The sequence below is a fragment of the Epinephelus moara genome, chromosome 18 (genome assembly GCF_006386435.1).
Source record: "Epinephelus moara isolate mb chromosome 18, YSFRI_EMoa_1.0, whole genome shotgun sequence".
Lineage (NCBI taxonomy): Eukaryota > Metazoa > Chordata > Actinopteri > Perciformes > Serranidae > Epinephelus > Epinephelus moara.
In genome coordinates this window covers 27559293-27572362 of record NC_065523.1, presented here as the reverse complement: position 1 = coordinate 27572362, position 13070 = coordinate 27559293, and the positions used below count along the sequence as shown (strand labels likewise).

At 42.2% G+C, this 13070-nt stretch overlaps 1 protein-coding gene across 1 annotated transcript; it reads right to left on the bottom strand.

Annotated features, from left to right (window-relative positions):
• Positions 1 to 3409: 3409 nt before the first annotated feature.
• LOC126405035 (protein phosphatase 1 regulatory subunit 29) lies at positions 3410 to 12278 on the bottom strand. Its single transcript, XM_050068548.1, has 2 exons — positions 11937 to 12278; positions 3410 to 10072 (listed from the first exon to the last, which is right to left on the bottom strand). The coding sequence occupies exons 1-2, from the start codon at positions 12276 to 12278 to the stop codon at positions 7562 to 7564; spliced, it is 2853 nt and encodes a 950-aa protein (XP_049924505.1). The 3' UTR covers positions 3410 to 7561.
• Positions 12279 to 13070: the final 792 nt, after the last annotated feature.

Below are 13070 nucleotides of genomic sequence, written 5' to 3'. Positions count from 1 at the left end.
ATATTTTTTTTTGTCCGTGTGTGTGTTTGTGTGTGTGTGTGTGTAAAAAGTGTTGAAAAAACAGGGTCCAGTCAGGATGCAAACCTTAGCCCAATGTGGCTTACTGAGAAATTTTCAAATGCTCTTCTGCTCCGTAAAACCTATAATTTAGAATAACCACAGGTTCTCAAACTTATTTTCCAGCTCAGAAAAGCTCATCAAGAAATTCAAATTCAAAATCCATCCCTGTGCTTATTTTTGAGCTTGCAGGTATAATTTTATTTCACCGTTAGTGGCAGATCTTCCAAATAGGTGAAAAAAAAAATCATGTCATTAGCTCTTGTTCTTGTTCAGTAAATTTAAAAAAACAATGGATAATATAGGGGTGGTATCGAATGTGCTAGGTCCGGCACTGTTCACAGCAGCATTTTTTCCTTTAAACTAGAGACCTACATGAAAATACATGAACATGCATAGTCTGCTACATTCTGATGATGACTTTTAGTTGTCAGGGAATGCTTTCAGCATAAACATACAAGGCTATTCATCTTCAGATTTCTTCAAACTCTTATTTAGAGTGCTTGGCAGTTGAAAAGGCAGCATTGGCAGCGCTCAGCCCGTCTGAGCTGCCTCATAAAAGAGTGACCAAGAAATCAGTCACACCAAGACATATTTCATTTGTCTCAACTGACTTCCTTTTTCATTCTTTAGATAAATACAATTTCACATTAGTGGGACATTAAAAAATGGCATGCGTTTAATTTTTTTTTTTATCACATTATGCCTTCTATGGCTATCATGAGGGGACAGACAGTGTAGTTTCCCATTTGTCAAATTTGGCACATTATCCACACAGGCTAATCTCCCACACAGAAAGCTAATGGACTTAATAGACTATTAGACAAAAGGTCTAAAGATACCAAATGAAAGGATTTGCAACCCACTGTCAGTGTTAATACTTGCCTGTCACCTGCCTTAAAATTAAGTGGAAATGAAGCTGTCCTCCTTAAGGCTTTCAAAGAGGGCTGCCTTCACTTGTCAGAAATGCTGAAGTTTCTGAATATTTTTTTTAAGAATTACTCCCACAATACGCTTCTGTTAGGTGTGTGTGTGTGTATGTGTGTGTTATGGTTCATTTGCAGCAGCGCACTGAATCATGCATGATAAGTTTTAGTGTAGCCATGCTGCTTCCACATCTTTTATCCCAGATGCCCGCCTGCTTTCAGACAAAAATCCCTCTCACGTTGCTCTCCTCTCTTTGAAGACCTTGCCCATTACCTGCCTTTCAGGAAAAAAGTCATTTTAGTTTAGTCAGACTGTGACTCATTCTGAGTCACTTCTTTATTTTCCATTTTTGCCGGCTACTCTTGTTGTGTGCGTGCGTATGTGTGTGTGTGTGTGTGTGTGTGTAAGGCAATGGGGGTTAGAGCGAGAAAAATATTTCAAAATCACTCCAATATGCCAACTCGTTCTCGTTATCCCCAGGTCCCCAGGGTGTCACATACGGCAGCTTGGTCAGTGGCCCTAAGCATAAGATACCAATGCACTCTTTTAGTATTTTGTAGTATTTAGCATTTTAGAGATGCATGGGGCTTTCAGCTAACTCCAATGTAAATCCATCTGTGACAATGACATAGTTTAAAAAGTGAGAAAGTCCATGTAGGGTGGGAGGAAACAATGGTGGGTGAGTCAGACAAACACAGGACTTTCACCCAGGATACAGCTGTTTGTGTCCCATGATAAACCAAAAGTTAACATTGAGTTTTTTCAAAACTGTGATGGAATTATCATCACGTGACATGTGTCACATCTCATAAGTCATAGCATTGTGTAGCCAGACCAGCGGTAGAGAAGGGTCTGTAAGCACTCAGTATCATTCTGCTATAGAGGGGGAAAAAATCCTATGGCTCATTTTCTATTTCTTTAAACCAATCAGAATCGTCTTGGGTGACACCAAGCCCAGGATGCCGTGGTGTCCTTGCAAAATACCGTTGGGAGGGAACTTGTTTCAGTGGAACATTTGCATGTCAGGAGGCAAGTAAGGCCACAAAAAACAGTCACAGATCGGGCTGGGTAGCATTTAAAAAATTAGATACCAATACCAGTATCCTTAGAGTGATACCAATACCAATGGAGTACTTTATTTGATACCCATAATGTGAACTGACTGGCGTGTAATATATAGCCATACTTGTGAACTTTCTGGTGGCACCTCGACATAATTAACTGGCAACTTTGTCAAATACACTCTACTTTACCACACTACAGACTGTATAGGTTGTGAGAAATGAATCGGCATTAGGCTTGAGAGTCCCGCAAGTCAACGTCTGAGCTTTTCTGAGTTCACAAATTGTTTTATTTGTTCTAGACCTTTACAATAATTCACGAAAAAAACAAAGCAGGCATGCCTTATTGCATGACCAAAATCTTTGTCAAAACTTGCCATTTTCAGCGTGTAAGTTGTTAGCTTAGAGGTTGTTGTTGTTTCCCATAATGTAGGGGGTTTGAAAACGGTAACATGCAGATAGCAGAAGGGGGTGAGAATGCTGGTCTAAATAGTCAGCCAATGGCAGGCTTATAGCCACAGTCTACATCTGGTGAGTCAGACTACATATGTCATGTGGCATACTTATTAACTTACTTACAAAAGTGAAGTTATGTAACAAACGTCTTTCTTTTAACCTAAACAATGATCTTTTTTCTAAACCTAACAAGTTGTTTATCGGCCTCTTCTATAGTAGTTGCCAAAACCTACATTTCCTGTGGACATGGAGGTTTATTTTGAAAGTATATCATTGTATTTAAGGAGCAGACATTGACACGCCTTCTCTGAGCATCCAAAATTGATGCTGAAGGGGTACCAAGAGTGTCATAGCTTGAAGCATAGCGCCACTGACAAAGCTGTCGTATTTGACGAGTTGGGAGAAAGAACAAGTTGAATATGTCACATAATAAAAACCATGGAAAAAGTAAGTTTGCCGCTGGCGTGATCAAGACAACATAGGTTATTCAAAATGTGTTTTTTAATTACTTAACATTACTCAATTATTTACATATATCTCTCACTGCCTATATCAGTCTTTGTGACCTCTCTTTGGGTCTTGATCTTCCAGTCCACTGCTCTTAGTTTAAACATTTCAATATTGTTTCTCTATTATGGGATTCAAAAATAATGTGCAATGCAATCTACTCTATAATAGGGCTGGTTAGAGGACGCTGTTTTGCTTATTCACAGATTTTATATCTACAGGTTTGAGCATGTTTCCATCTTCCATGAAAGAAAATTATCTAGTAAATGATCACGCACAGGACTATCTTGAGAAGTGAATCCTGAGATGACCCTTAAATTATGATGATCGCTCATAAAAGTAATGTCTCACTTTGACTGAGACTGCTTCAATGACAGATCACACGAGTAAAAAAAGTGCACTGTGTCATGGGAGGATTGGGACCTTTTACTGTGGTCTCCACTAATGGATGCATTTAACTCCTTTAGTAATTTAGAAACTGATTAGACATAAACCCACACCCCATTTTGGGCTCTGATTCATTATTTAAGAAACTAGAGTTTAATTGGGCCAGGCTTTTAAATATAAGAGAGCATCAAAGGATTAACATGTTAGAAACTGAAAGCATCTGTGATTTTGTGGCGGTATACGCAGATAGGGGAAGCAACCCGAGCCAGCCTCCCACAAAAAGGATTAAACATTAATAGCACATTAGATGGCTTTCTCACGTCTGGCTTTCCTGTGGCTCTGAGACAAACAACAAGGACGGTGCTACAAAAAGGACCATTGATCTCCGAGTGAGCCACCCTCCAGGGGTTCAGTGAGGATATGAGCTGAAAAGGAAAAGAAGGGTTTTTTTGTTTGATGCTGGCTTTGTGGGACAAAAAACAGGTACACTAGCATGCCGAATGTTTTGAGAAATATTTGTGGTCCTGGTTGAGATTTTAATAATTCAGCTGGTAAGTTATTTGAACTGGCTATTACCCGAGAGTCTACTCTGTTTTATGGGAATCTACAATCCTGTAGAGTGACAATTATAGATATAAACTTCTCACATAACCACAACAGAACTGTAAAACTTTATTAACTACCGCTTAACCTCCAAGGCCAATTAACACAACTGTTATGTCTAAACCACCAGTAATTGCTTTGCTTGAGGGGAACAAGCAATAATAAAGAGCAGAGGTTTATTCGGAAGTCCACTTTGGAAAAAATTCTCAGCATCTTTTGTTCATACTTGTACCTGTTTTGACTGTTTTGGACTGACTTATAGAAGGACTCGTTCATCAATTTTGAATTCCATGTCTTCATTTCCATTTTGCCATGACTCTTTTGTGGTTGTTTTGGCAGCAGGCTTTCAAGTTATTATTAATGATGGGAAACACAATTTCCCCTCCAACAATAGCACTCATTTGAGCTATGGTGAAAACACTGTTTATAAATCATTAGACAGATTGGCACTTCTCCCACCAGCATTGACAATGTTGTCTGTTGGGCCAGTAATGCTGTATCATCACAGAGGCTTATTCAAACAAACGTTTGAATGAAATCTGAGCAGAAGAGCACTTGAACAAACATCTGTCCACCCTGAAAATCTCTTTTTTTTTTCCTGAAAAATACATTGGTGCGTTAAATATGTTAATTAAAATAGAAAATGTATGAAATTAAAAATCATCCATGAAAACAGTAATAATCAGGATTTTCTGTCACATTACATCTCGTCTGTTAGATGAACATAAATGGCAGCTGAAATGAGGAGCAATCCTGATATTACTGAACATTTACACTTATCCTCAGTGTCCATTTCTGTAAACTTATGGCAGTTGAGGATCTGGGGAGTTAAACACGCCACGTTCCTTCTGTGTGATTAGGTACTCTTGGAACGTACCAGCAAAGAAAATCCTTTCGTCTGATTTGTCTGAGTCAATCACAGTAACAAGTTCCTTTGGAAACTTTCTTATCTCACGTAATAGGAGATCAGCGGCAGACATTTCCAAGACTGTTCATCACATGGTGCTTTATCGTATAAAGAAGGCGGATGAGGTGGTGCGTCCCATACACGCTAGTACTAAAAGACAACATTGAGGCTCTTGAATTTATGCGGTCCGATCAATCGTAAACACTCACGGCAGAACACTGACTCCAAGGTTAAAGACCTCTGACCCTGACTGTATGCATACAGCTTAATAAAACAAGGAAAATGAGACAGAGATAGACGTTTCATGAAAACAAAGAGGGAGGAAGAAATACACAGATCAATATGGAAATACTATTACAAACCAGCCTCTCGTAGTTGCATATTCAGTCCTATTTAACCTGCTTTTATTCAAAGGAGTCAAGCATGTGCTAAAAAAAAAATCGACCGCTCTAAAAAAAAGAAGAAAAGCAGTGTTGAGATGTGTTGTGCAGACCCAAGTCCTACCTGCAAGAAAGGCTATTTCTCACATTTCTCTTTTAATAAAACACAACAAGACATGTCTCACGCCAAACCCATAGCCCATCAAACCTGCGGGGGCAGTGAAAGTAGTGGGAGGTGGGACAAATGAACATCATTTAGTAAAGACATGAGGATCAAAGGAGAGAGAAAACTGTTGCTAAGATTAAACTTGTCTGTATAACTTTTTTTCCTCTTGAATATAGCCCTGAACAAAAATGTGGAGCAAGGACCACTGATTCAGTTTTCACATTTTTAGGGTAGAATGTCTCAAATTGTGTATGTTTGCTGATAATGGCAAAAAAAAAAAAAGCAAAGGCTACACAGCACTTTGGGTAAGCAGGATGCCTTTTGTCAGAATGCCAGGCAATAACACTATCATTGAGGAGAATCACATCATTTCAATAGCAAAGGCCAGGTGGATGGATAATACTATACAAGAATGGAGATTAGATTATGGCTGTGTTAGCAAGAGGCACTGCGCTACTGTGTGTATATCTGAGCATCACGATCATGTGATGGATGTCTGGGAAAATACAATGAACACATTTGTACATTTGTCCATGCCATTAATTATCTAATATTGTTTAGACTTAGATGAACAGCCAATGGGTAAGATGTGACAACTATTAATTTAAGTCAATTTGGGCACATAGAATATAATCTGACAAGGCATGCCAACACGCACTTACACTGACCACTGTGTACCACACGGCCACACACACACACAATCATGAGGCGTAAAGTGCAAGCGAACATGCCTGTCACAAGTCGACTAATTAAGTTATCAATAGACAACAATAGCATTAATTTCCAGAACAAAACAGACGTGTTGGCAGTAATTAGACGTGTCCTTTCCCTCTGTGCCTCAATCCAGTTTTAATGTTGGAGAAAGGATTTGGAATGTACTGTGGTGCTCACATTGAATGATGCAAAGAGATTTCCCCATAACCTGCAAGAAATCTACTTAACATCCACAGTGGCTGCAGAAAATTATTTATATCTTTGCTTGTCTTCCCTTTTTTTTTTTTTTATACCCCCTCTCGCTTTCAGTTTGTCTTGGTCTCTGTCACATGTGGGTCACATCTCTCATGTCTTTCTATAAAGGGATTGTGTGAGCTCATCTGTCACATAGTTAAATTTCCCTGTTGCACAGGTAAGTAGCATCTAATTACCTTCATAAAGGGACATCATTTTGCCCTCTGTACTCTTTGAAATTACGCAAACAATTATGATCACGACTTGGGCAACTGCCGTTTAGGAAAGCTTGAGACATCTGTGGAACATTCCTTACATCGCGTATTGAGCCATGCAAGAGTGTTTGTTGGAAGGACATGTGAAACACCTCAGGGTGCAATCCAAGCACTATTTGAGTGTTATGTTCCACACAATCTTTCTCTCGTGATTTCCTCATACTGCAGGACCTTCAAGCCGACTGGACTATTTTCACATTGTTAATTTGTTTCCAATTTTTCCGTTCTTTCTGTGTGACAGATGCTATTGAAATGCAAATACCTCAGCCACATGAAGGATCTCGAGGAAGAGGGATAGGGCCTGCATTTGACAAATCTGTTCACTAAACAGCATGTTGTCACTTGTATCAGAGCACAGATCCCACCTGTCATAGTCTGCCTTCACTCAGAAGTCTAAACATATCTGCAAATTGATACAGCACCCAATACCAAATAGGAAACAACATCTTGGATCCCACAAGCTTAAAATGAAGGATATCAGCATTTACCTTCTGTGATTACCCATAGATGAAAACATGGCACTGATAAAGACGGTCCATAGGATCACAAAACATGATCACTCAAAGAGTACTAAATTACACAGTTGGCATTGGCTCCCTGTGCGAAAAAATAAAACCCACAAACACTCAATGAGAATGATCCAGAAATGGTGCTACAATGAAGTGTAAAATAAAACACCATGACTCTCATATCCCAGGCACAGTTTCACAGTCCTTGCTTTAGCACAAAATTCTATACACCTAGCATGCCAAAAAAAACCCAAAGGCAAAATTTTGTCCTATATTTTTCTCCCCATGATCTTCAAATCGTTCCTCTGGCCCACGGGCCGTTCAGGAAAAGGAGCATCCAAACTCTTCTTACCACAATGCCTATTTCTGGTCCCCCAGTCACAGCTTCTGCTGTGCCGACACCCCCTTCCAGTAATCAAGGATGTCATGCAGGTCCTCGCCTTTAGCGAACTGCACCTTTTTTCTAAGGGCATTTCCAGCCGTCACATAACAGGCTTCATCGCGCTGGCCTTTCCGATAGGGACGAAAGCGCTCCCAGATCCGCAGTGAGCTCTCTGAGGAGTACTCTGGGCTAGAGGAGTAGCCAGAGTAACTGGAATGGTGGCGGGCAGGCGAAAGCTGGGAGTAGGACGCTGCATCCCTGCGGGAGCGTGTCAGGGGCTTAAGGAAGGAAACCCTCTGGGCTGGGGAGCCTTGGTGGGAGCCTTCATAATATAGAGCTGGGACGGAGTGGCGGTGCTCCGAGCAGTGGTAGTCCTGCTGCACCTCCAGCTGCTGCTGCTGCTGCTGCTGCTGTTGTTGTATTTGTTGCTGTTGATGATAATGGTGTGGCTTCTGGTTGTCCTGATGTTGGGCACCAACACCACCACTGTCGCAACCACCACCACCCCCTCCACCACAGCTCCCACTCCCCACTAAAGGCAGCCTTTCTAGGGGCTCCCCACAGCCCACGGGACTGGCCCGGTCTGGGTACTGCTGCTGTTGTTGATTACAAGCATCTGGGCTCCGTGGCTCAGGAACATCCAGGCTATACACCCTAGCTCCTCCACGATCCCTGTCCCGACCCATGGAGCCACAAGAGGTGGTGCTGCACTGTTTCTTGACAGAATTTACAATAACCACAGCTGCATCAGCACTCATTTGCCGCTGAATGGGACGCACAGCTGTGGCTGGCGGAGGGGGCCTGTAGGGGGGAGTGACGACAAAGCCACCACCACTGATCCCTGGGCGCTCAGAGAGAGGGGTATTCAAGGCGGGGAGTGGAGGCGGAGGGGGTATTTTGTTTGGAGCCATGACTTGGCACGTCTCTGTCACCCCTTGGGAGAGTGGGATTAGGCCACGAGTAAGGGAGGACGTGCTTGTGGGAGGAGGGGAGGTGGGATTAGAGCTGGATATAGGGTTAGTAGAGGCCCCTGAAGCAGCAACTGCTGCTGCATCCAGTTTCAGTGCATCAATGCAGTTGTTAATGATCTGGTTAACCTTGTCCACCTCCATGGCAATGGTGGAAATCTCTGATGCCGAGCCATGTCCGTCATCATCTGAGTCATCCCCAATATCAGTTCCATCATCGTCCCTCAAGTCTAGCCCACCATGCCCGCCATCTCCCATCCTCTCCAGCCCTGCCCCTCCAGTTCTGATATCCATGTAGTTTCCTTTACTTGTAGCCATGGCCTCTGAAAAGGCAGTGGCCATCTTTTCTACTTGCGGAATAGAGGAAAGTCTGGAGGAACTGGTGTTGGCTGAGTGCAGCATTCCCGAGCTAGAGGATGCGGACATGGGAAGTTTGCCTCCATGGTGGTGCTGATACTGGTGATGTTCCCTGGACTGCTCCTGGAGCTTGTGGACTGCAGATGGATCATTTGCCACTGCTGCTGCCACCTCTGGTCCGTAGCGCATTTCGAGAATAGTTTTCTTGACGCAGATGGACTTCTTCTTCTCATCATGCATCCGTTTCTTACGCAGACAGTAGTAGACAAAGCCTAAAACAATGAGCATGCCAAAAAGGCAGCCCACAATGGTCATTATGTAGTGAGTAGTAGTGGAAGGTGTGGGGAGCATGTCATCTTGATTCTGAGCCCGAGTGGAAAACTGGAGGCAGGTGTGGTTGTAACGTTGAGAGTTGCGGATGGATGCTACACAGAAGGTGTAATTAGTATGCGGCTTGAGCTTGTTGAGGGTAATCATCTCCTTCTTGTTCTTCAAATTCATTACGTCAGACACATATGTGTGGTTGTATTGTGTTAGAATATACATCTTGCTGTAGGGCCTTGGAATCTGTACAAGGAGAGAGGCTGATGACAAAGAGACATGATGGAGCTTGATGCTGGGAATGAAGCTGTGTTCAGTGGATGAGGAAGAGGTGGTGGGCTGGTGGTACGGACCCACACCATTAAACATCTCTGGCCCAATACCTGAAGGACCATCCAGATCTGGTGGGAGGGAGGTCATACCTGGAATCATCACTCCATCTCGGCAGTGATGGTACAAAATATTTTTGGCATTCCGACCAGCATGACCAGCAGCGATGAGTAAGGGGTAGCCAAACATTTCCCGGGGCGTCTCACACTGGAGGCGGTCATAGGTGTGCGTCACATTGTTGAAGGACTCCAACCAGATTAGGAAGCTGTACAGATCACAGCCGCAGTGGAATGGATTTGCTGCCAGTTCACACACCATCAGCCGAGCAAGAACCGTGAATGTGGCTGGGTCAATGCGGGCAAGTCTGTTGGATGACAGGTCAATGCTGCTGAGGCTGGGGCACTCCCAGAATGCATTGCTGGCTATAACCTCAATGAGGTTGTGCTGGAGGAAGAGGCATTGCATGCGGCCGAGCCCCCTCAACATACCCTCAGTTAGGTTTGTCATCTTGTTGTAGCCGAGCTGAAGAACCTGAGGAAAACACAAAAGTAGCATTTGGGCATTTTAAATAGTTTTTACATTGTGGGCCAAATTTTAGTCATTTCTTTAGTCATTATAATAAAATGTGAATTCAACTCAATTACTGAGATTCAGTCATGAGTTCAGGAGGGCAAGCAACACAAGTGGTCCAAAATGTTTATTCAGCTTTGTGTTAAAATTTCCCATTGATAAGTTCTGCACATGTTTCAATGCAATGTATAATTTCAACAGATTGTCCTCTCAGTGCTTACACTGTAGGTGGTTTACACAATATGGTAAAATTGGGGTTTTGTTGACAACCCGTGTGATTGTCTCATTGTGTTGCTTGTAGTGATGGGCAAAGCAATTCTTTTCAATGAACTGAACCACTCTAATTTGTGTTTAAAAAGATTTGTTTAAAAATAGATTCATTCAACCGAAGTTCTCAGTGTGCCTAGTCCCACTCACTGAACTGAAACATGGCTTAACGTTTAGTTCATCTTGCTAACGTGAACTAACGGAGAATTAAGTTAAATAAAGAAGTCACTTGCAAATTGAAAGCCTACTCCCTACATTGAGACTTCAAGACGTATGACGGGGTGGGCTTCAACGACTCAGTGACTGCTATCACCCAGAGCTCACATTTTGAATCACTCACTGCGAACAGATTGTTTTAGGAGGTAATCCAGTTCAGTTCATTCACCCAAAAGACTCATTCTTTTGAACGAATCTTTTGCAAATGACAAAACACTAGTTACTCATCCAGTGGACCCTGTTTTTAAGCATTGCTGCACATTTCGTCCATCACGTTGTTGAATAAAATATTATCATACCCAATGTAGATTGTAAGAAAGTCATCTACAGTACTTAAAGGTTAACTCCGTGAACACTAAGTACTTTTTTTCAGTGATTCCTACCACACACTCCCCCATTTTGAGGTTGTTTGTTAATGCCTTCAAATGAGGAAAATTATAAGGAAACACAGTTACCATCATTCGTAATACTATTTAATGACTTATGGTGTCCCTCTGATGTGTGTTTCATGCATCCAGCAACATTTTTTCCTGCCATAAATTTTGAAATTAAAATAGAGAAATTTCACGAAAATGTCAACACATTCTCACTCTGAACTCGTCACATATCGACGTTTGGTCATGGACCGTCTACGTCCAGATACGATGTGTAGTAAGTACGTAAGTACTTAAGTACCCTGGGTGTGTTGATTGTTGATGTTCTGGGACACTCTGTCAAGTTCTGCCCGTTACATGCATTGCCTTCTTTCAGAATACACTTCGTTTTCACAGGAAATTTACCGTTTACATACAGTCTCTTTAAAAATAAATGCACTACATCAGTACGACAACACAAATTGACGTTTTTTTGTCCTCCAACAACTTTAGGATGTGGTTGGTCTTAGGAAAAAATAACAAGGTTTGGCTTTATGATCTTACGGGACGCAAACATCACTCTACTGGGAGAAAGTCTGTGTTTGTTGGACCCATCCACCACTCGCCGCCTTATCTTTTGTTCTTGGTCCTGCTGCATTTCCCCTTATCGCCGCTGAGGGGGACTATAAACTATAAAGGCGACCGGCTGCGTTTCATGCTGACGTAAAAGGTTGCCTTTTTTCGTCAGTGTCTGACGCCACAAGTCACTGCCCAAGCAGATTTTGATGATTTCGGAGTGAGACTGGGTTGAAAATGTAGTTTAATGATGTGTTAAAATAAAAACATTTTTTTAGAGGTAGCTTTTCCCAATAAATCCAAATCTTATTAACTTGTCACCAAATAAAAATCCAAGTTTTAGGTCTAATGCTTTATGAACTATAGTACACTAGTGTTAAGCTCAAAGCCTTTATCACCCATCCCCCCTTCACCTGTAGGTTGGCTTGTCCTGCAAAGGCTCCATCCTCAATGTAGCTGATTTCATTCTTGGTGAGGTTGAGGTCAGTAAGGTTGGTGAAGCGGTACATGGAGCTGAAAAGCACAGCTTTCAGCTTGTTCTCATTCAATCTCAAGTCATGGACGGTGTTGTTGATATGCTGGGGGATAGTTTCGTATGGTGGCTGGTTCTGACTGCAGATAGCCAGCCACACATAGCCTTTGTCGCCTTCAATGAGCCAGCAGTCCCCATTCACTGTGCAGGGAAGGTGAGAGAAGAATAGGAGGGTGGGGAGCATAAGAAAAAGGAGAGTGGAGGTGGTAGAGGCACCCTGCATGATGCCGATGAAAAGAAATAAAAGAAAGAGGGGAAGCTAGAATTATTAAGGTGAAAAACGTGGGTGCAGGCAGGAGAGGAGGAGGTTGTGTTTGCAGGAGAAAGGGAAGCAACAAATGTTGCTAGACAGGATTTCCAAAGAGGAGAAGGGTCTGGGTTGGGTGCTGAAAAAGGGGTGAAGGCCTCACAATGCCAGTCACAGCGTTTTGGTCATCATGGTGATTAGCAGGGGACCCATGTTATATCATATCTTGTTGGACAGCAATGCGGGGTGACACAGCTTGTCTTCATAGTCCCTCCTTTGGCTTCAGCTTCAGACTCACTCAAAAGGATAGATCCTTGGAATAATGGAGAATCTGCTGGGGGGAATACAAAAGAGAAACATGAGAAAAAGAAGAGCAATGTAGTGTGATAGATATGATGCATAATGGAAGAGACAATTTTTTTATTGCTTCCCCTTTAAATTATTTGTATTGCACTGTTATACATATATATTATGATGCCTGCACGTTGCCTCTACTGCCTGCACTTTTTACACAAATGTACTGAAGAATGAATGAATAAACAATCTTGAATCATGAATCTAAATGAATGGTAAATGAATTCTAGCTCCACCAAATTCCTGTAACATTTCATCGTCTCAGAATAATTCTATTCAAGGAACCTGCAGGCATCCCAAAATCAATCTCAAATTTCCTCGGGGCTTGTTCCACATTTTTTTTTTTTCTTCAGCTGGTGTTCTTTCTCATCGTGTTAATATACACATGCTGCATTGCCCAAACAGATCCCCTTT

Bases quoted from the DNA above. Each gene is read 5' to 3' on its own strand.
- LOC126405035 (XM_050068548.1), bottom strand. From the start codon at position 12,278: ATGCAGGGTGCCTCTACCACCTCCACTCTCCTTTTTCTTATGCTCCCC. The intron at 10,073-11,936 runs GTGAAGGGGGGA...TGTTTTCCTCAG, and splicing joins CAGGACAAGCCAACCTACAG to GTTCTTCAGCTCGGCTACAA.